The following is a 24,018-nucleotide window of genomic DNA, read 5'->3' as shown; positions in this document are numbered from 1 at the left end:
ACGATTTTTCTTTCTTTCCCCCCCTCAGACTTCTTGTTAGCGGACACTTCTCTATAACGGAAACATTTTCGTTCCCCACGGCTGTTCGTTAAAGGGAAGTTTCACTGTATATATATATATATATATATATATATATATATATATATATATTTGTATATATATATTTGTACACCCACTTAGCCCACTGGCTGTTCAGAGGGTGAGCCTAAGTTGAATAAGCAGATGATAATAATAATAATAAACACTGGACGTAAGCCGAAGCGAAACAAGTCCACCTCCATAGATGGATGAAGTCGTAGAGAAATATTAATCATACTGCATCGAGTGTGGCGCAGGATAAAGTCGCTCGCGTTCAGGCCTTAGGCAGAGGGGTCGGTTCGAAAAGTTGGAGACAGTCCCAGAGCAAGACAGTGGAGCAAGTGGCGCTGTCCACCGTATGGCTACCACAAGAGAAGGGCAAGACCATCCAGCCCCACCAACTGGAAGTGCTTCCTGCGCAACTGCGCTAGTGGCCACCCAGGAAGGAAGAAAACGCCAACGCATGAAATGGAGCATAGAAATGAATACGTACATCATGCGAGCATACTATGAAATAACCAGGCTAGAGACCGATATGCAATGTGCAGGTCGCGACTACATACCAAGTGGTTGGAACGATTCCCGGATATTCAGGTCACCGAACAGCGATTAGCAGACCAAAGAAGAACCATCGTCACGAAGAACCTAATAGCTCCTGCCATCTTGGAAAATATCAAGCAGGATGTGAGCGATGAACTACAAAGAACAAAGAATATGGCCAATATGGAACCAGAGGAGGAACAGCATACTACGAAACCAGAGGAGGAAGAGCAAGAAGAAATACAACCCATAGTAGCTGAAGTGGAAAGAGACGAAGTCATGATATCCAAATAAAATTAATATTTAAAAAGTCCTAATACCCTTAGGATCCGCAAGAAGGGGGAATTAGATCCCAAGGGATCACATCTGGTGAGTATGAGCTTGACACACCCAGGATCCTGAGCTGGATATCATCATTCTTCTCTCTCTCTCTCTCTCTCTCTCTCTCTCTCTCTCTCTCTCTCTCTCTCTCTCTCTCCTCAGGGTAATTCGGGAATTTTTTTTTTTTTTTTGGCTGGTACAGCATAAGCCTCAGGCTTCCGCGCACCATATGGCTAATAATAATAATAATGGTAAGAAGTAATAGTAAAATTAATAGAAAGTAGTTCCAAAAATATATTCTTCAATGTTATGCTTCTGCATTATCCGCAAACTGGGCAATTTTCATATGCTATAACTCTCTCCAAAACTAGAACTCCCTTGTTCTAGTTTTGGAAAGAGTTGTGGAAATATCACTCTAAAAAAATGATATTTCCATGTGCTAATGTCAGTCGCTGTTGATCCTGAATGTCGCAGTTTTGCTGCAATGGCACGAAAGGGTATATTCGTTGCTTTTTTGCAATGATTGTCTATAAACACTGTTATACCATAAGAAAATTTTGTATAAGTTATTTATTGAAAAGTTACCACTTCAACCAAATTTAATACAGGTCGGCTATTTTCGGAATTCTACTGGATCTTCTCATTAGGCCTAAACCACTGAATGATGAAGGGTCCTGGAAACTTAATACGGTATTCAGTTCCCAGTAACTGAAACTGTATTCAGTCGGTTTAAGCTTCGTCACTGTGTGACGAACGGTGGTTTCGGACCCTTTGTCCCACAGTGGTTCAAGCCTTATGACGGGGTTTAGTAGAGTTCCACAAGTAGCCAATCTTTATTCAGTTTAGAATGAAATAGTAACATTTCAATACATTAGTTGTACAGAGGGTCCCCGGTATCCTAGTACATTCAGTATCTAAGTCCCCGCAGTTACGAGGATTTGAAAATTAAAGAATTAAAGTTTTTCCCTTGAGAAAATTGACTAAGCACTTGAATATTTTTTGTCAGAATGATCTTCTTCATGATCGTGCAACGAAAGTTAAGCGCGAAGTTAAAGACATAACTAAATGCTACAACACAATTTTATCTGAAAAAATACAGCAAAAAAAAACACGAACTCCGAATTCATTCTTTATTCGTACAACTGAAAAATAGTGTAACTTCAATAAACTTTACTTAACTTTATATTGTGCAACATATTATAATAAAATAATTTTCTCGTTTTTCAGTTCCTTCATCCATTTTTTTACTAAACATTACTATATAATATCGGTGTAGAAAGACCATAGACAACTCTTAAATAAAAACTACGGTAGTAGTATGAAAGGCATCATTTCATCTGTATCTCATATTGTGCTCATCCTTCACATGTATTACACTACCTCGAATAATGTGTAGTGTAATACATGTAATTCATGTATTACACTACCTCGAATAAATATTTCACTTAGAGAAGACTATTGTTACTTATTCTCGGTGGGCACCGCTTGCAAAATGGTATGGGATAAGATACTCTGTTATCCACATACTATACCTAATAGACTTAGGAAAGCAAAAAGTTATAGGAAAGTGATAGTAGGAGAGGAAGAGGAAGAAATGCAGTCGAAAGAAGAGAGGAACAGTTACTCCCACGCACTGACTGAACTAAATCACTCACAAATCCTCTGAATAGGCAACGTTTCTCCATCCTTCACAACGAGTTACCATGTATTGCACTATCTCGAATAAGTAACGCTTCACTAACCCACAGATGAAAAGCCAACTAGCTTTGAAACGGTGCTGTCTGGGTGGGTGCCCACCGAGAATAAGTACAACAATCTTCTCTATTAGTGAATCGTTACTTATTCGAGGTAGTGCAATATATGGGCAACTCGTTGTGAAGAATGAGCACGATATGAGATACAAATGAAATTATGTCATTCACACTACTACCGTAGTTTTTCTTTAAGAGATGTCTATGGTGTATCTACACCGATATTATATAGATATAGAATCTTAAACTCTTAAAATATTATGCCTAGTTTCATTTATTTAAATAATAAACATTACGAAAATTTGGTCCCCGTTTTAAGTGGAATTTTCTGGAACCAATCATAACAGTGTCTTTATTCCATTAACTAATAAATATGCAATTGCATTATTATTTTATTTATTTACAGTACAGTATACCCATAAAGAGAAATTCAATATTACATCTATGGAGACTGAACTGGAGGCTACGTAGAAAATGAGACAGGACAGTTATGCAACAGCAGTAGTAGATCCGCATGTTTTCGGGAATGGGAAAGTTGTTTTGCTGAACAGTGAAATATAAGTGCATGCTACAGGTGTTATGAGCCAGCGCTTTTCGAAATTTTTTTGGCCGCATAACCTTTTTTCAAAATCTAGATCTTCTGCAGAACTGTTTTGTAAATTTAAATCTTCCGCAGAAGCCTAAAATCTTCAAAAACAATAATACGATGGATTACATGGTTAGTCACTATATGGGAATGAAGTAAAATAAGTAATCACTATCATGTGGAAGACAGTGATCATAATCTTTCCCTTTCAGCTACATAATCTTTCCCTTTCAGCTACATAATCTGCACCTCTTTCAGCTACATAATCTGCACCTCTTTCAGCTACATAATCTGCCCCTCTTTCAGCTACCACACAATGTTTTTAATGTATCTCAAAAACTCCTCCCAGACTGCTCATAATCTGCCCCTCTTTCAGGACCCACAGCTACTGAACTCATATTGGCGTATTTCCCTCCTCACGGTCTTCAGCAAGCTACTGGAGCGACTACTACACAAGCGAATTCAGTACCACTACTCTGCTGCCAATCTGAAATCACCCAATCAGTTTGGCTTCAGGCCCGGACTATCAACTGTGGATGCCATGAGGAATCTTCTGGTTGCTGTTGAGGAATGTCAGAAAAAATACTTCCTTGCCTTAGCAGTGGATTTTGCTGGGGTGCTCGACTTCCTCTGGTGGTCGAGCGTCCTGGGCAGACTTGAACAAGCGAAAATCCCAGCCAACTTATATAAGAACATTAAAACTTACCTCTCCCAACGAGATATAGAATTTGTGGCGCCGTACCACCGAATCACTAGAACAGTACACACAGGATGCCAGCAGGGGGTCTGTCCTAGACCCCCCCTGCGGGCATCCTGTGTGTACTGTTGGAACATAGTCTATGATGAATTCTAGCACATTAACCTGGGCGAAGTGCACTCACAGGTCTTCGCCGACGACCTAATCCTTACAGTTACTGCACAGTCCAGAGCTCAGTTGGAGGACCAAGCAAAAAACGTCCCAAAAATCCTGCAGAAGTAGGCAGAGGACAGCTTCCTCCAAATATCATCAGATAAAAAACCACATCAATCCTACTGAAAGGAACCCTCAACGTCAGAAGACCGCCTCAAATAAAAATAAATGGCACCACAATCAAATTTGCCACTAAAATGAAATACCTTGGTGTCGTTTTAAACACAAATCTTTCATTCCAACCCCACTTCAAACAAGTCAGGAGCAAAATAAGGAAATACTCTGCCATGATTACAAGGATCACGCGCCGCGACTGGGGCCTCAAAAAACGCGTCCTGTCGCTGTATTATAAAGACCACTTTTGTTCCAATGATTACCTACGCGGCTGTTATCTGGTACCACAAGACCACTATGGTGGTTAACAGGAGAATACTACAATCAACCCAGTCAATCCTACCCCCAGGGGCTCACATCGTGAGTATGGGCTTGGCACACCCAGGGTCCTGAGCTGGATATCATCATTCTTCTCTTTCTTGGTGATTCCTTTCTGCTTCTCTCTCTCTCTCTCTCTCTCTCTCTCTCTGGGTAACTTGGGAATTTTTTTTTGGCTGGTGCAGCATAAGCCTCATGCTTCCTTGCACCATATGGCTAATAATAATAATAATAATAATAATAATACCGATGGGTTGAATCTAGTGACTCGAGCCTGCAACACAGTCAGCACGGAGGCCCTTCAGGTGCTAGTCGGTGCCCCCCCATTGGACCTGAAGGCCTACTCTACTATTATTCCGAAGGGATTCATATCACATTCCGTAGATATACAATCGAACTGACAAATGGAAAGAGCACAGAAAAACTGCGACTACAAAAACACCTGCAACAAGAATGGCAGACAAGGTGGACGGCCCCACCAAGGAGGAGATCACAAGGTAATTCTTACCATATGTTGACAAGGTCTATCCAAAATCACTGGCTTGGCTTCAGCCAGGACTAGCACCCACTTTCCTTCTAACCGGCCATGGGCCCTTCATTGACAAACTTACCGCGCCGGGGCTCCTTGACGACCCACGCTGCACCTGCGAAGATGTTGAGAGCTGGTCACATCTTATGTATCGATGTCCAAGGTATGAAGATCAGTGGGGTTCATTCTACACGAGATTGATATACATCCCACAGGACCAGGAGCATCACCTCTTGGACTCATATGATGATTACGAAACCTTCGCAAAATACGCCCAGGACCTCTTTGCGAGGAGAATAACCCGATACGCGCTGACAAACTAGCAAGTGACTGGAACCAGATGCACTCTCCACGGCGCTGTTTCTCAAACAGAAAATAACCATTAACCAGAATGGGTCATTCTCCGAAGAACGATCACAACTCTGGACATGGCCTTCAACCGGATTAGACCTCGAACCCCAAAACTGACAAACAAAACCAAAATTGACACCACTTGAATGGGATACTCTCCCAAGAATGACGGAATCCCTGGACCAGACTACAACTTGGACTGGACCTGAAATCCTAAAATGAAAACCCCTATTGGGCTCCTACAACGGACTCTGACTTCGATAGCAGCTCTGCTGCACATGCGCCTTCTGCGATTCACCATAGCGACCACTGTCTGGGACTGACCCGTGGACGGGATCAGCCTGACCTACTGGACGGGCTGTTGTCCTACCTATGGCCACACCATGACACTGACTCCACCGGACTGAAAGGAAACACATCGAATTCGACCAACTGCAGCGCTGTGCCTATGTGCCATTTGGCAATCTGTACCCTGTTCCCTTGTGGGGTACCTTTTTCCCCTTCCCTAGCAGGGGGAGGAACCAGATTCCTCTCCCCTTTCCGCCCTCTTTTCCTTCTGGGGGGCATGCTGTATACTGGGGTTGCCTTCTCTATTTACCCCATACTTCTGCCTTTTCCCCCAGCCTTCAGTCTCCCCCCCTACTCTGCGTAATCAGTGCACGCCTCACACAGTTATTAAATCCCATCAAAATTACCAAACTTCAAATTTAACTGCGTATATATAAACTCTTTCGGTCATTCTATTTCTAGCGCTCAACCAGTTTTTTTTTTTTTTTTTTTTTTATTATTATTAATATATATATACAGTATTTAGGGCCCTAGCCACTGAAATCTCAGGAAACTAGGTGGCAAAGCCTGCCAGAGTAAAATATAAATCTACTGGGCACCTGGTTGTTATTGTTGTTATTTGGTTTTTAGGAGCATTAGCAACTAAGGCCATATTGCTCTGGGAATATGCGGTAGTCATTCCCTGACCTTTCCGCATCCTCCGTATTTGGTGGTGATGGGCTCGAACCCCGGGTCTAATCAAGAAGCGTGTGCTACGCACTGCTGCTCCTTCCCACCTGGCTACAGAGGCGCCAGGGCACCTGGTCTACCTCCCCGGATCAAAGTGTAAAGTGCATTGATATCTGCCGGCACCAGGGGTTTCCCCCATCTTCGAGTTGCTTTCATTGTAGGTGTATCAGTTCACTGGAAAGGCCAGAGTTTTAAAAGTGTGTGGATTTTGTATGTGTATAGTGTTGTGTATCGTTGTTCATCTGGCCGTTTTGCCGCTGGACCCCTACTGAGGCCCAACGTTGCCCACGCTTGGCCTCGTGGAGGCAGACCAGGTACACAGTAGTTTGAAATTCTACTCCGGCAAGCCCTGACACCTAGTTTCCTGAGATTTTAGTGACTAGGGCCTAAAAAAAAAAAAAACTCGGTAAGGGTGAGCCCCGGAATTAGAAAAGCCAATTGAGATTTATGCGGTTTAATTTGGACGAAATTAAGTTTTTGCAGTTTGTGTGGGGTTATACGCTGGCGTATTAGGCAGAGTAGGGGGAAGACTGAAGGCTGGGGGGAAAAAACAGAAGTATGGGGACTACAGAGAAGGCGACCCCAGTATGTTCAGTGAGGCAGGCCCGTGCCCCACCAGGAGAAGAATGAGGGTTGGCAGGGGAGGAGAGGAGACAAGACTGTCTCCTCCTCCCGCGGGGAAAGGGAATAAAGGTACTAGGCAAGGGAGCTTCGTGATTCATCTTCAGCTTCCGGGTGCTGTGCATGGTGGTTTGCTATAAGTGCTCTTCTAGCGAAGAGTTTCTGTGCAAAGATGTTAAGCGGGATGACTCCCGCCAGAATCTGGAGTGCGGGCGTGCTGACTGTCGAGACAGCTCGTGTGATTGTCAGAATTATTGACCGCTGGATACTGTCCAAAGTTCTTCCATTTACCACTGTGGTTACCTTTTTGTACCAAACTGGTGAAGCATATGTGATGACCGGGATGAAGGCAGATTTGTAGTAAAGGGACAGGGTCCGCTTGCTTAGCCCCTCAGTCCCTCCTGGTCACTCTTGCGACCAATGCAGAATATTTCCGTATCTTTTGTTTAATGTACTTTATATGGGGCTGGAAAGACAGATTTTTTTCTATGATGATTCCGAGATATTTGATTTCCGTAGCAAGTTTTGGATTTTCACTTGCGGTGGTCTGACAAGATCGAGTCTGTCCTTCAGGAGTACTGAGCATGTCTTACTTGGCGAAATCCGCAGGCAATGGATTGTAGCCCAGTTTTGCAAAATTCCTATCGTGTGGTTGGCTTTTTCTTTGATGTGCGCTCGTGAGTCAGCAGCAACAGTTAGTATCAAATCATCGGCCTGGGCGCCGACTTCGCCAATATCAGGAATTCATATTCCAAAACAGGGGTTTTAGGACGGAGCCCTGCAGGCACTCCCTTCTTTTCTTCTACTTTCTCCTTCCTATTCCTTATTTATTATAACCGGGATTCCACTTGTTGGAATCCCACTTAGTGTAATTTAGATAGTTCCTGGAGCGCCTCCACGTGGCTAGGGACGGCAGTCGGGACGCAGGTAGCTAGCTCCCTACCTCCCGGCTGCTAAGACTCCAGGGCCGGCAAACAACAACCATCACAACACACATATATACTTACATACACACACTTACACACACTTGCCGGCTATAAATAACCTACAGATGCTACAGCGGTATATAGAGGTAACCCTGGAGGCCGCAATCAATACAAGAATACCTTGTCCTTGTCCCTTGTGGATTTGTCTTGTTAGCTTCCTATACAGTGCATGTACTTCGATTGTTCTCTGTTTTAGGTAACTCCTGATTGTGTTTATACAGGTTTAGAGGCACTCCAGCCCGCCTAAGTCTCGCGAGGATGCTCGGCCACCAGATGGCGCAAATGTCCCCACGAAGTCGACGCTGATAACAAGAAAATATTTGGTTGTACAGGCTTCTGCCTTATCCAGAAGTGCCCTGAAAGCTTCGATCGTGGATAGTCCAGGTTTGAATCCAAATTGCATTGTGTTTGTTAGGTTTGCCCCTTCGTAATAGGGGAGGAGCCTCTTGTGCAGCACTTTCTCGAATAGTTTGCTTACAACTGGGAGTAAAGCGATCGGACGGTAAGACTGGTTTTTCTGGCTGTTTTGATGGATTTTTCCATATAAGTTTGATGTTGGCATTTTTCCAGTAATTGGAAAAGGTTCCTCCTTGGAGGCAGGTGTTATATAACGTGAGTAAGAGATCCGGGGTGTATTCCACCGTTTCCGGGTAAAAGTGTGGAAACGATGGGTCCCAACATGGGCCCAATGGCTAAAAAATGTCCAGAAGAACAACGGTACACAACATTACACATATACACCGTCCCAACACTTTTAAACCTCTGGCCTTGGCAGAGTACTGTCTCACATCTACAATGAAAGAAACGTGGAGATGGGGTAACCCCCTGGTGCCGTTAGACAAGAATACACTTTACACTTATCTACCATGTGAAATCATTTAGTTCGTTCCCATAAGTAATAATTAAAAATAAATTAAAAACAGTAATATGTATAGAAATAAAAATTTTAAAAATCAGCGATCAAAAATTAAAGCAACATTTGCGGAAAACACTTTGCAAACCTCTGCTCAAAACAGGTCTGAATATCAGATATTTCTTAATTCATATTAAAATGTTGTTAATGTATCTCAAAAACTCCTCTCAGACTTTGCTCATAATCTGCCCCTTTCATTAGAAAACAAAAATAAACAAAAGAAAGTTCGTAAAATCATATCTCTCTCTCATTAAAAATTTCGAGAACCCTATTTGAAAACTCTAAGCCAATGTTCTAAGCTAGTATCATGCAAACGTTTTTGACCACACATCCCTTTTGATTCCTAGCCAGTCTAAGCAACAAAAAAAAAAAGTCCCAAAAACTTACCTCTCAGAATTAGTAAATTGAGTAAGCTTATATCTTCTCGCGGACATCATGGTGTCCGCAGGCCACAGTTTGCATGACACTGCTGTAAGCCACATTTACGAAACAAAATCAGCGCTTTTGGTTAAAGACTGAAGCCTCATGGTGGGGAGGAGGGAAAGAGGAAGAAGAAATGCAAAGCAATGCTTCGTTTAAGAGAATCGTACTCTCAAAAGGAACCGCCCAGTTTAGCAGAGATTCAGAAAAAACTGGCCACCAGCAGAGGTAAATGCCCAAAGGGAAATCTACCGAAGCTTGAAGAACCAATGTACAAGCCTACTACGGTAGAAAATGAAGGACTCTAAAATCTCCTAAATCTCATATCCTTTCAAGTTTGAAATTGGTGTCCCACAGGTTTCATCCTTAGGCCCGCTATTATTTCTTATTTCTTATCTTCATCGACTCCTGGCAAGTGCACGTTGGTACCACTGGCAACAGTCAGCAATATTCTTCATACACTGTTTCCAGTAAATGACAATCCCAGAATGACAATTACAGAAGAACAGTCACATATATGCAATGAAAATAACAACTATCAAAATCTGGACAGTGAAATGCATTTCACCCCTGAGGAATTATCCACAGAACTACATAGAACTAAAAACAACAAAGGTTCAGATAATGACTTAATTGAAATAGATATGGTAAAAGAATTAGCCTAAAGCCATCCACATCATCTCATGCAATTATTTAATAACTGCTTAAAAAGGGAATTTTTCCCACCTCAAGGAAACAGGGAAATATGTTGATACTGAATGTTGATACTGAAATGTTGTTGATACTGAAATGTTGTTGATACTGAAAAATCTGGAAAAAACCAAAACCAACATAATGTTGATACTGAAAAATCTGGAAAAAACCAAACAGATACGAAATCGTATACCCATTGCCTAGTTTTGGGTTCTGGGCAAGGTATTGGAAAGGCTGTTACTAACCAGGCTGGAAACCCACTACGTGAATGCTAACCTCCAATCAGACAGACAATATAGTTTTAGAGAGATATGCTCCACTGGACACATTGAAATTTAACGCCAACTGCAGTTGGAAGAAATTTACATGCTTGCTATATTAATAGATTTTGCAGGAGCCTTTGATGTCCTATGGTGGTTCAGTACTTCGCAGATTGCGATACGGTTGAATACCACAAAATCTGTACTAATAATTCAAGATTACCTTGGAAACAGACAGGTATAAGCCAAAACCAGATATCAGTACATTACAAGAAGAGTGACACAAGGATGCCCCAGGGTTCAGTGCTAGGCTCTTGCTTCAGGAACCTGGCTCTGGATGAATTCCTGTGGATGGATACAGGGCCGACAGACAGGGTGGTGTTCGCTGACGATCTTGTCTTGCTCGTTAAGGCCGACACCTGGCTGTTTTAGAATACCGTGCCAATTTAGCAATCAGCAGACTCCAGAAATGGGCATGTATACACAAACTAACAATATCCAGTAGTAAAACTAATCTAATTTTACTCGTATACCAAGTGAAATTAATAATACACTTTATTAGACTATTCGCCTAAGCTATTATACATTAAGATTCTATCCTGGATCCGATATTCTCGTGTAGTGGAAGCCTGGGGTGACCTTTACTCTAATACTCTGGTCATCAGGGTTTGGTGTGCAGGTTGGTTCTGGTGGTCTGAAGGGGGTTGCATGTGGGGCACTCCTCTGGATATCTGACCTATTTTCTTTCCTGGTATATAGTAATAAACTTAATGGAAAACCTTAATGGAAAACAACCATCCTTCCCTGTCTATGTTAAGTGAATTCTGTTAAAAGGTAACTTGAATATACAGAGACCTCACAGTTAAAAAATTGAACGTAAAATAATGGCTCCAGTTACAGAACTGAAATACCTAGGCATAACATTTGAAAATAATTAACTTTCTAGCCATATTTCCAGCCTTGTGAACTATGCTGATATGACTGCTAGAATCAGCCGCGCTGACTGGGGACTCAAAGGGAAAATACTTGCACTTATCTATAAGGCAGGTCTGGCCAACCCAAATCGTTTTGCGGGCCACCTTGACGAACAACAAATTTTCCGCGGGCCGCACATAAAATAAAACAATCTTTTAAAAATAAAACATCAAATGACTTAAAAATTAATTTATTCATTCATTTTCATTATATATCTACATCAATGAGATATTTGCTTTTCTTTGCAATCACTGAATTTTTTTTAATCTATTTCAATATGAATATTCTTAGTTGCATACCTTAATTGGTTTGTTATTGAAGCTCGAGATTTACTTTCAATAAATTTCATTTTTGAAAAGAAAGTTTCGCAAACGTATGTAGATCCGAAGGTGCTCAACTTTTTTGTGCAAAAAATCTTAATTTGGGATACTTTTCCGCTGTCACATACATGTTTTAAAAGTTGATTTTTGATGTGGCGTGAATGTGTTTTAATCCATTGTTGCACTGTAAATCAACTACTTCCATCTGCAGAGTTTCCGGTTCGGGGAATGAGTGGTGGGAATTCGAAAAGTAAAGCTAGTCTAGTATTATATTTCTCATTATTTATCGTGCCTTGTGCAACTAGTGAGGCGCCTCCGTAGCCAGGTGGGAAGGAGCAGCAGTGCATAGCACACGCTTCTTGATTTAGACCGGGGTTTGAGCCCGTCATCACCAAATACGGAGGATGCGGAAAGGTAAGGGAATGACCACCGCATATTCCCGCAGCAATATGGCCTTAGTTGCTAATGCTCTTAAAAACCAAATAACAATAAACAGCAGCTAGTGAATGATTTCCCACTGATGTAGTCAGTAGTATAAAACACAATGTGGTGGGACGCATTATTTTTTTGAAATGGGTGGAAAGGGCCCGGGTTCGAATCCCGTTACTGATGCGAGGAACTTTTATGGGCTCTTTTCACTCGGTGGCTGAGTTAGTCGGTCTCTGTCGTAGATAGCAAAGTTTTTTCTCCCGGAAACTGGGGTTTTTCGTTCAGCAAAACAGGCAAATCGACCAGGGAACACACGCAATTTACGGACATAATACAAAATGCACGGGAGATGAATAAAAATATTCGGGTGGCCTAAAGTGCAAAAAAATCTTTTTTTTTTTTTTTTTTGGATTGTCAATACACTTGCTCAGCATGCCCTGGCAGGGACACTACCATTAGACCTAGAAGTAATTAGAAGAGGCCTCAATTATAGACTGAAGAAGCAAATCCCAACAAGCAACATCTTAGGAATCACAACACTGAGGCTGACATAAAACAGAAGAAAGTATTCTGTCCACACTATCCCTCATGCTCTCTCTTCTAAGTGTGTGTGTGTGTGTGTGTGTGTGTGTGTGTGTGTGTGTGTGTGTGTGTGTGTGCGTGCGTGCGCGCGCGCGTGTGTGTGTGTGCGTGTGTGTGTGTGTGTGTGTGTGCGTGTGTGTGTGTGTGCGCGTGTGTGTGTGTGTGTGCGTGTGTGTGTGTGTGTACGGAACCTCTAGTTTTACTGTACATTGTCTCTGCAACATGTAGAAACTAGAGTTTGTGGTGCTCCACAGGACCCTAGACTAAGAGACCAGAAGAACACAACATCACACACACTTTCTGGCCTTTACAGGAAACTGCACCTCAATACAACCGAATTGATGGCGGACTTGTGCGAAATCATCGGTGCCGGTGCCCCTCAACACTATGTTCACTATGCCCGGTTTGGGAGCACATTTACTAGCAGTAAGAGCCAGATCATTAGAATGATCCCATTCATTAGACTGTCCAGTCCTAGCTTGTAAGAACTAGAACATACCAGTTCAATGAATGGGACCTACCCAGGTTCTCTCTATTAAAATTAATTAAGACAAGACCCAGGGATTATGAAAATGATGGCAATATGACTGGGTAGGCATCATTCTGCTCAAGATGCCAATGTTGTAAATGTAAGTGCTTCTCCAAGGATGCGTGAGAGTAAACGCATCCTTGGAAAAGCATTTGTGCCCAGAAATACGACGAATGCGCAGCTACTTAAGCCAACAATTATTTTCAACAAGAGATCCATAAATCACGTAATAATCTTGTAATATGTTTCTCGGCTTCGACAACATATCCGACATGTGTTCTGAAAATACTGGCTAATGAAAGAGATCAACAGAGCCTTCCAATCTCCAAAAGTTGACTGGTAACTTTTGTAAACCTGAGTTTTATCAGTATATTAATTTATAAATTTGAAGTGGCACTGCTAGTTACACCTTCAGACTACTTTAATTTTATTCACAGAGTTACAAAATTATGTTCTTATCTAATAAAGATCTGATAATTCACAACGTTTTTCCAATAAATCTTCATTATTGGGCAAATACTATAAATACAAATAATGATAAACTGCACAGACGTCTGAATATACCAATAAATTTGTATCGTTCAAATATTACCATGTTTTTTTTAAATACCTGAAAATGACCCAGAAGATCGCAAACGCTGCCAGAATATCTGTTAAATCGACGAACTTCGTTAACTTGTCTGACCGCTGTGTAATTTCCTTCATAATATCTCCTCGAATCTCTTTAAACGTTTTAGTTTGTTCCAAGGAATAATTGTAAAAATGAACAAAGGTAATGTTCACGTAGAATTGCTGGTACATGTAATCCACAAAGCGTTTGATTTCTGAAAATAAATAAACAAAGGATTAAGAAATAAAATATATTTAATATGGGCAAAAAATTAGAAATTCAATAGCCTGGTTCAGTATTATGCAAAAAAAAAAAAAAGATGTAATTACTGATTTCGATGTCAAATATTTGAATTTCCACCGAAAATATTTAGCTTTCTGAGAGCAAACAAAGTTTATAAAGGCCATTTTGCCTGCCGATCCATGCACCCAGGTACAGCTAATTGGAGAATAACATCCTACAATAGTGTGCAGAAATATCATTTGCCTTCAGAAACAATTCCCGTCAATACAGATATATATGTGAGGACGGTAACGTTCCACTGGTATATACAAAGAAGCAGACTCGATGGAGATGAAAGACAGTTCATACTGCCTCCCGCCGTTTCCGCCTCATCTTATAAATTCCTTATTGGGTTAATATCTACGTACAAAGACTAAGTCCTTTAAGCATATTCCGATGAAAAACTGGGAAGCTAATTTCGAATGGTTCCTTCTTATCAAAAACTGAATTTGTCTCCTTCCGGTGAAGTACTCTCGAAATTGTTGTGGTAGTTTCTTAAGGTGTACCACAATATTATATCTGACGTTCTCATCTACAGTCATTTTATCTGTGGCTTTTAAAGCAATGCAGAATGTTTCCCCATCCGAACAAACAATCGAAAATTGTAGCTTTTTAATCATGAATTTAATTTTATACGTGAATTAAAGACAATTATGTTTTCACTATGAGGTTAAGGAGCCAAATTGGAAAAAAAAAAAAATAGAAACACTTTACTGCATGCAATAACAACTAACATTAAATCTTGAAATAAAAAAAAATTGCAAAGAGATGAAGAATTTAGATTTCATTTTAAATCCTAAATTGTGGCTGCTTTTGGAGGGAGTCGTCTTTTTAGAGGTCCCTGCTTGAAAATAGCCAAAAACAAACTTACATGCTGCCTACTATGGTGAGATTCCGTCATATCCAGTTCATCCTTATAATAAAATTCTTTAATAAGTTAACTGGTATACATTTTTGATTCCCTGTACAGATAACCAGAGGAATCTTACAAAACATTCACGATACAAGTGACCAATCACAAAAATACAAAGTTCAGCTGCAAATTAACCATCAAAAACAAAATATCTGAACAGGGAATTAATCTTAATAAAAACAAGACTACAAATTAAGCATAATATAAAATGACATCGACATACTAGGACCGGCACTTGCAAACCTGTCCTTTACATACAGTAAGATAGACCAAGATGTCATCTCGATATGACTTGTCAATCGACCATAGGCCCAAGTCGATGTTGAGCGAGTTGAGAGTGTCCAAAATCATATTTGGGAAGTATCTATTGAAACTCTGTAGCCTCTAGAGCAGTGGTTTTTCAACCGGAGTACTGCGGCACACAAGGATGCCGCAACAACATTCTTGGGGTGCCATGTAATTTGGGTTTAAGTTACTTAAAGTTATTATTATTTATTTATTTTTTTTTTTAATTTATACATTTATTTCATTATAAAACGGTGTACAGTATCCACTGTATCTTTTTAATTTTGTGGTGATCTATAATTAATCTTTATTTAGTACCTCTATATAAAGAATAAAATTATTATATACAAATGTATATATATATTAAAAGGTCGAAAACCACTGTGTTAGGTATTTTGGTATTTTGGCTTAGGGGTGCCGTGAAAAAATTACTGGGACACTAAGGGCGCCGTGAGCCGTGCAAGTTTGGGAACCTCTGCTCTGGAGCCTTGAACAAAAAGAGGGGGTACTGCGGAGGTGTCTTCCTGGCAAACGCCAACCAACCGTGTTCCAGATGTTCATATGATCATGCTTAGATGAACACATGTGAAGGAACGCCTTTATTTTTCGCACGTGGGCTCTGTGGACTGCGGGCGTGTATTGCAGGTTGGAGCATAGTACAGATTTGGATGTGGTGTAGATCTGGTGAGACCATCCGTTGACCCACTTCAGCACCCAGAATTCTAGACCCCATAATTTCTTGAGGCTGGTGGGAGGTGCGGCCGACCAAACTTCCACGGTATAGGAGATCACGCTACTGAAGTACGTGTTTCGAGGTATTTCCTGATTATTTGTTTATTGTGAGTTCTGCGTAAATCTATTTTCATTCCCCAGAAGGCTCGCAAGTCTTTGGAATGCTGGGCTTGGTTTTGTTGTTTAAAAGTGAGATTTGCGTCTAGAATTACCCCTAGGAACTTGACACTGTCTGTGGGAGTCAGAACCTTTCCTGCTAATTCCGGAAGTAAGGTATCAACGGATGTCATGCGACTTGGAGAAAAGATGAGATAGCTTGACTTCTGGGGATTAACTGAAAGACCAAAAAATTTGGCATATTGGCAGAAAGTATTAAGGTAGTTGTTCAAAGTTTCTGAGAAGGTTTGTCTTTCTTGTGGATCAACAACCTGGCGTTTGCATCGCAAGTAACACACAATATCGTCAGCATACGACAAGAACGCTGGAACTTGATCCATAAATGTAATGAATATTGCAGCGAATAGCAGAGCTGAAAGAGAACTACCTTGTGGGATTCCTACTTCTGCGCTTTTACAGACTGTGCTATTATTATTATTATTATTTAATAATAATTAATAAATTAGCACTCAGCTTTGAAAAAACAAAATTTTTGGTAATAAGATCTCCTCATCAAACCTTGGACATTCAACCCTCTATCAAATTGCAACTTGATTGCCTACATGATCAGAATTTCAAGAATTGCAAATGTCTAACTGTGGAAGAAGTTTCAAATCATTGTTACCTTGGGTTATGGATTGACTACAGTCTAAGTTGGGCAATGCATATAACAAACTTGTACAAAAAAATGAGATTTTATGTGTACTTTTTCTACTACATTAAGAATAAGTTAAATCTTAGAACAAAAGTTACCTTATTTTATGCATTAGTGGACTCCCAACTCAATTATTTAGTAAATATATGGGCACGAGCAAATAAAACAGAAATAAGGGCAATAAACAACTTAATGAATAGGATTCTGAAACTTTTAATGGGGACAAACTCTTGGAATGACCTGAACAAGAGAAGGCAATTTTTGTTGAAACATAAAATACTGTATCCAGTTCAAAAACTGAAGTTAAATCTATTCTTAAAAAATCTTAACACTATTTTTGAAGAGTCGAATCTGCAAAGAAATGTCTCACAAAATTTAAGGAACCCAAAAGCAATTACTTTGCCTCACCCTATTACACTAAATAGATTCGGAGATAGGCACACAATGAATATAATAAACAACTTGTTGGCTAGCATTGATTTCAGGCTCAGGAGAAGTTACCCGATCTCCAAATTAAAATTCCTAATAAGAAAATTCTTGATACTCAATGACACAGTAGATTAGAATTGATATGCAGATAAACTACTACCTCTGTTTACAGTGTGGAATATACTATGTGTAGTGACTTCACAGTCTTTTCTGTAAGATAACAAATTTGTACAAAACTGTTGTAAAGGAAGAATTACAACTTGTTGTCAAGAAATTTACTTTTCTTAACAAGTTCATTTATTGTAAACGAATTCTCTTGATAAATAAAATTGTATTGTATTATATTGTATTGTATTGTATTAGCTATATGGTGCATGAATCCTGAGGCTTATGCTGCACCAGCCAAAACAAAAATTCCCAAGTTACCCTAAGAGAGAGAGACAAGGGAATCACCAAGAAAGGGAAGAATGATGATATCCAGCTCAGGACCCTGGGTGTGCCAAGCCCATACTCACAAGATGTGAGCCCCTACATGTGAAGTGAAGCATTCTCCTACGTTAAAGACTTTTGTGGAGCTTGAGTGTATTGCCGGATATCCCGTAGAAACTATTAAGTAATGCAAGGAGGGGTGTGATTTGGACTGAGTCGAATGCAGATTTAACGTCCAGAAAAATGGTGTGTAGGTCCTCACTGTCATTCCAGGCGTGAATTATTTTCTGCGATAAGGACTGTAGTGAGGTTATAGTAGATCTATTCGGCATAGCATAATGGGTATGATCTCGCCTATGCGCAAAGACTGCGAGTGCAACGTCATTATAGATGCATTTCTCGAGGCATTTCAGGAAGGGAGAGGTGATTGATATTGGCCTGAAGTCCGCAGGTGTCTTCGTATGAGGCTTTTTTGGAACTGCCACGACTCTGTCAGTCAACCAGCTTGCAGGCGCCTGTCCCTGTTTGAGCATTTTGTTGTAGAGGTGGGTGAGCTCTCTGCTGATGAAATAGGGAGCAATTTTGAGACTAAAAAGAGGTATTGCATCAGCTCCTATGGTGGACTTCTCAGGTAGTGAGTTTATTATTTTCATTAGCTGTTCTTCGGAAATTTCGATGTTGCTGGTAGTTTAAGAAACGTTGAGCGCTTCATTACAAGGATATACTTCAGACACTCTGTGATCTCTCTTAAAACGCAGCACGTGGTCACACCATTCCTGAACATCCAAAGCCATGGGGATACAGGTATGACTTGTTGACTACACACGTTTGCCTTTGGACAGCCGGCCGTTCATGAAAGTGTCAATAGCTGAATGTTTGATATTCTGGAAATTCATCCTTGCTTTGGAAAATTTGGCATATGACTCTTCTGAAGGCGACTTCTTGTAGGAGGCGTGGGCTGCCTGTTTTTCCTGGAAGGCCTTAGCCAGGAGGTCATTCCACCATGGCTTCGAGTGGTGGCTAAGGATGCAAGTTTTGGACATTGCAGACCTTGCAATGAATTCCATCCATCTCGAAAGCCAGTAGACAGTCTCACTGATGTTAAGCTCTGCCAATATGTTCCATTGGTAAAGTTGAAAAAGGGTAGTAACTTTTTAAACGTTGATGTATTTAGGATTGTACACTCTCCTGACAATGTTTGTAGATTGCATTGGCAACATTCCTCCTTCGGTACCTGCAGTGATATTGTGGCAGCGATCGGATCGTGATCAGACGGGAGGAAGTTATCGGTTGTAGTCAAGGTTTCTTTTACGGAACAGTTTGAGAAGATGCGCTGAAGAGTGGCAACGCCATGCGAGGGAGGAACATCAATAAGACCAATGCCAATTTCTGACATCTTCAATGACAGTGTATCTAGGAGTTTCTTTGTGGCTGGCAGTGGTAGGTTAAAGTCTCCGAGGATGATGAGCTTTTGACGATGATTGATTGTGGATGACAGCCATGCTGTCAGATTGAGAACACAATCCTCAGAAACCGGTGGAGGGAAATAAAAGGCACACACAAAGATTGAAATTCCAGACACTCTGTAAATTTCCAGAACAGCTTCTATGTCCCCTCCTGGGTAAGTGCATGCCTTAATTAGAGGGAGTGTGCTCCTTTGATAGATTGCTACACCGCCACCTCGTCTCTCTATTCTGTTAGCAGCTAGAGTGTGATAACCAAGGTTTGAAGTGAAGGTAGCAATTTTCATCTCATCTCTGAGCCAAGTTTCGATCCCACTACTAATAAACACACACACACACACACACACACACACACACACACACACACACACACACACACACACACACACACCTTTATCAAGGTCACTTATATAAATCACACAACATATTACTGCGTTCATTTGAATTTATTTAGATAAATAGGCCGCAACGCACAGGTCTTCCTTGGACTTAATAATATGGCCTGGCAGTGTACACACCTACACATGGTGAATATTGAATACTACTAAAAAGTCATCCCAATTCTGCCTATCATTTATTTATGTTATAGCAGGGACGGTCCCAGAGAGGAATTACAATCGAAATTGATTGTGATTCCTCTCTGGGCCCTTACAATCAAAAGAATTTAAATTTTTATATGCTACAAGCTGAATGATTCCCCAAAATCTTGTTTTAGTTCCCTCCTTTAGAATATTCTGGGATTTCCCCGTATTATAGCTCTTAGTTTCTGCACGCGCCTGAAAGGTTTAAATATTTTACGGCATATATTTATACGATTATCTATGCTATGATCTATTTGTCTTATGTTTGAAATTCTCTGATATGTCTGTGGCATTGTTTGTCGATATCCTTTGTAAGAATATGGAGTTAGCCGATCTAAGTCTGCCTGAGATCGGCTAACTACAGCCCTGACTGAAGAAACCTTAAGAAATTCCTCTAGTAATCGAGGGCACTCGAACCCAAACACCTCCAAACGAGAGACAAGCGGTGAAACCGCTTTACTGTCATAAAGGACTGTCCTGCTGCATTTATCTAGCTATCTGTATATTCAGTTATGCACTCAAGTTTCACATGATTTAGCAACCTTGGCCTAAGGCCTGTTGCACACCAGCGAACTTTACCGCGCAGTAGTTTTTATTGCACAGTAATAAAAGAGTAATAAAACCGCGCGAAAGTCATTAGTTTGTTTGAAAACCCTAAATTACTTTAGTAGAGCTTTTAATAAAACGTACGCTCCATCCGACTTCATTTTCTTTTTAGTGACCTACAAGAAAAAAACTTCCGCTCAGTAAAGTTCGCTAGTGTTCAACAGGCCTTAAGCTTCAATTTAGAGAGAGTGGTCTGGAGTAAGGGTGCTTCTGTATTCCACTCACCTACGTCGAGGCGTTAACTGATTAAACAGGAACGTTGGTAGCAGCCATTTTCAGTAAAATGGTTCGTATAAATGCGTCCGGTTACGAATCTATGACCGAATTTTAAAAAAATGGCTATGGAGTTTTTCAGTTGTTAAAAATAAAAAATAAGACTAAGAAAATGTGTACCCAGTAGGAGGGGTGGTCAAAAAAAGTTGTGAGAAGGGAGTATGAATGAACTCCGTTCTCACAACAATAAAATTTTACCGGATACGTGTCTGCGTATCTGTATTTTTTTTTATGTGTATTATTTTTACTATTACAAACTCCACAGCCATTTTTTTTTAAAAAATTCAAACTATCTCTCAGTAACCGTTCAGAATCGGACACATCTTTACATGAATTTCCCTGATTCACTCTATACTGATACTGTATATGTACACGACGCTTTCGTCAAAAGCGCATGGCACTGTTGAGGATAGCTTTACCACTGATGAAGCTCTCCATTGATAATGCTTTATCACTGATACAGGGACTTTGCCATAAGTAGCAAAGAGGTCATTCTTATTCTATTGTACAAATTACTGAATATTATATAGTATAAATTGCTGAATATTGTACGCCAGGGCATACACGCCCACCCGAGCAGTTATCATGGGTCGTAGGACTTTTTTATTATTATTTATTTATTGTACTAGGCAATCCCCCGTAGATATTCTCGGTGGATACCACCACCCAGACGTCCGTTTCAAGGCTATCTCGCCAATCACCGTAGGTGGGTAGGTATCTTGGTGTTGTAATAGTGACAACCCAGTTATGAAATATAACTCCACAATATGAGAGATGCTAGATGGTGTAAAACAATTTGGTAGGGCTATAGCCTCAACATATGTAAAGATTTCACTTAACGAAAAGGTTAGTGCAAGTAGCATCATGCTTTTCGTAAGCGAATTCCCAAATTGTGGGTGGTGATATCCACTGAGAATAAGTAATAATGGTCTTCTCCATTGGTGAAGCGTTACTTATGCGAGGTAGTGCAATACCAGGAAGCTCGTTGTGAAGGTATTCATAATATGAGATATGATAAAAACGATGCCATTTTACCAATTCGGGAATTCACTTACGAAAAAACATGATGCCATTGAACTAACCTTTTCGTTAAGTGAAATCTTTACGTAGGTTGAGGACACAGCCCTACAAAACTCTTTCGTATTTGGAAATTTTATTTAAAGCAAATTTACACCTCCTGGAAAAGGTACAAGAAGAGCAAACGTCTGGAAACGAAGCTTCGGTGTTGTTTGTGTATATTCAGAAAACATTAGGAATGTTTCCTCTTTCTTAAGTTACACAAAACAGGTGAAATTTTAACTTAAGAAAGAGTAACTGTAGGTTAGGGGCCAAGTAAATTTGCTTTTAACCAAAGACATCCTACTACTGAGGTGAAAAATTATATATCAATTTAACAAATTATTACAGAAATACGAACGAAATGCAAAAAATTAAAAATCAATGAATGTGTTTCCAATTATATGAATATTCCTCTTCCATCAAATATATTTTTTAACGCTTATGCGGCATTAGTTTTGCTTTCTTAACATAATTGTGCCATTATTAAAACAGGTTTAGTGATACTTACGTGCTTTCAGTTTATCATATGTCAATTCCTTGATCTTCTTTGCAACTGAACAGAGGGCATCTCCAACTAACAAGAGAGAAACAGAAAAACATACAGCGAAATATTCGTACTGAGTTAATGATGATGAAATATATCAGTTTAGAAAATACACTTTCATTTGAACGTGGAGTTATTGTTTCCGAAATGCATATATATAAATAATTTTATTTATATAAATAAAAATTAATACTTTTGATAATTTCCAGTTGGCACTGTTAACTAAAATTTGCGTACTGGGACCATTTCCTAAGGTAATGTACAAGGCGGACCTAAAGTCAGAAAACATTTAAGTTTGAAAACATAAATATTTTAAAAATATGCTTTTGCAGGCCCCTCCGTAACCAGGTGGGAAGGAGCAACAGTACGTAGCACACGCTTCTTCATTAGACGGGGGTTCAAGCCCGTCACCACCAAATACGGATGATGTGGAAAGGTCAGGGAATGACCACCGCATATCCCCGAGCAATATGACCTTAGTTGCTAATGCTCTTAAAAACCAACAACAACATATGCTTTTGTTATAATTTAGTGTACTAATAGTTTCTTTGTTTGTTTTAGATATCTTACAAAAATGAGATTCACATCTAAGTTACAAATGAAGAAAAATATCCAAATCATCAAGTAGCATACAAAACAAATGCTTATCAATTTAAGAAATATTTTTGGAAAACTGCGCCCACAGGGAAGTGCGATACAAAGGGATGTACCCACGTTCTTTCGAGGTCAAGAGGTTCTAATTTTATTTAGTTCTCTTTGCCAATAGGTGCAAAATAAAGGAAGCGTGGAGAAAAGTCCCAAGAAAGTCAAAAAGAAAATCATCTCTGGCGCTAGGAATTTCCAAGACTAGTCTCAGGAAGATAACGTAACTTTCAAAATTCAAGTGCATCGTTAAGGGCTTATATTAATATGGGATTTACCATACCCCATTAATACAAACCATAACGAAAATGATCCAGATTGCTGATTCGAATTAATAAAAACATTGAAAAACAAACAGGAATGGCTGACCAAAATACATGGTCTGATGAGGTTACATTCAGATTAAATGGGCAGGTTTTGTTTGGTTTGGTTTGGTGTGGGTTTTATTGTCGTATTAGCAACCAAGGCTATAATGCGCCAAGACCAAAATGGGCAGGAGAAGAGAAATAATTATATGTGTTGCTTCTGTATGCTGGATGCTGATGTGGCCTTTTAAAATATCTGTTGTGACATACATCTGATTGGATCGCTGGGCAGGTGTATTTTCATTCCATATATAAATAAATTTTTGTTTATTCTCTGGAAGACCGAAGCCAGAGGAGTTTACAAATTCAATGTAATTGCATGCATAATTAACTATTAATGGTAGCCAGATTTTCAGCACCACAGTCAAAAAGGACGTGCATTTTTTGTAGCAACGCACGAACTGAATTACGCAACCTCCTCACTCGTGATCACGCACGCTAACCAATGGGCCGCGGAGTATGCATTGTATCAGTGTGCTCCTCGTCCATTACGGAGGTCGAGGTAATTGCACTGTCCCTAATTTCCCTTTTCCAGTTGCTTCCTCGTTTTCGTTTATTTCTTCTCTTATACGATCTAGAACGTTTGGAGAAATTCTAGCCTGTGGCCAGTAGTAGAATGTTTTGGTCTATAAGCTTTTTTTTCTGTTCATTAAGGAAAGTTACACTTCATATAGAGAATCTTAGGTACTCTCGTTAATTCTGGTCACTTAATATTTCACATCGTTGTATCCTCCGTCCAGGGATAATAGCC

The 24,018-nt window shown here is 40.1% G+C and overlaps 1 protein-coding gene across 1 annotated transcript in view; it reads right to left on the bottom strand.

Moving 5' to 3' along the window:
* Nucleotides 1-24,018, bottom strand: part of LOC150085567 (DC-STAMP domain-containing protein 2-like) — a 74,230-nt gene that overhangs the window by 6,000 nt on the left and 44,212 nt on the right. The window contains exons 6-7 of the mRNA XM_090374605.1: nucleotides 22,225-22,290; nucleotides 13,854-14,067 (exon numbers count right to left, since the gene is read on the bottom strand). Coding sequence (XP_090230731.1) covers nucleotides 13,854-14,067; nucleotides 22,225-22,290 — 280 coding nt within the window. The remainder of the gene's footprint in view (nucleotides 1-13,853; nucleotides 14,068-22,224; nucleotides 22,291-24,018) is intronic.

The sequence above is a fragment of the Mastigoproctus giganteus genome, chromosome 5 (assembly GCF_048544385.1).
Source record: "Mastigoproctus giganteus isolate SK-2022 chromosome 5, ASM4854438v1, whole genome shotgun sequence".
Lineage (NCBI taxonomy): Eukaryota > Metazoa > Arthropoda > Arachnida > Uropygi > Thelyphonidae > Mastigoproctus > Mastigoproctus giganteus.
The sequence above is the reverse complement of the archived record's forward strand: the minus strand, read 5'-3'. Positions and strand labels throughout refer to the sequence as shown.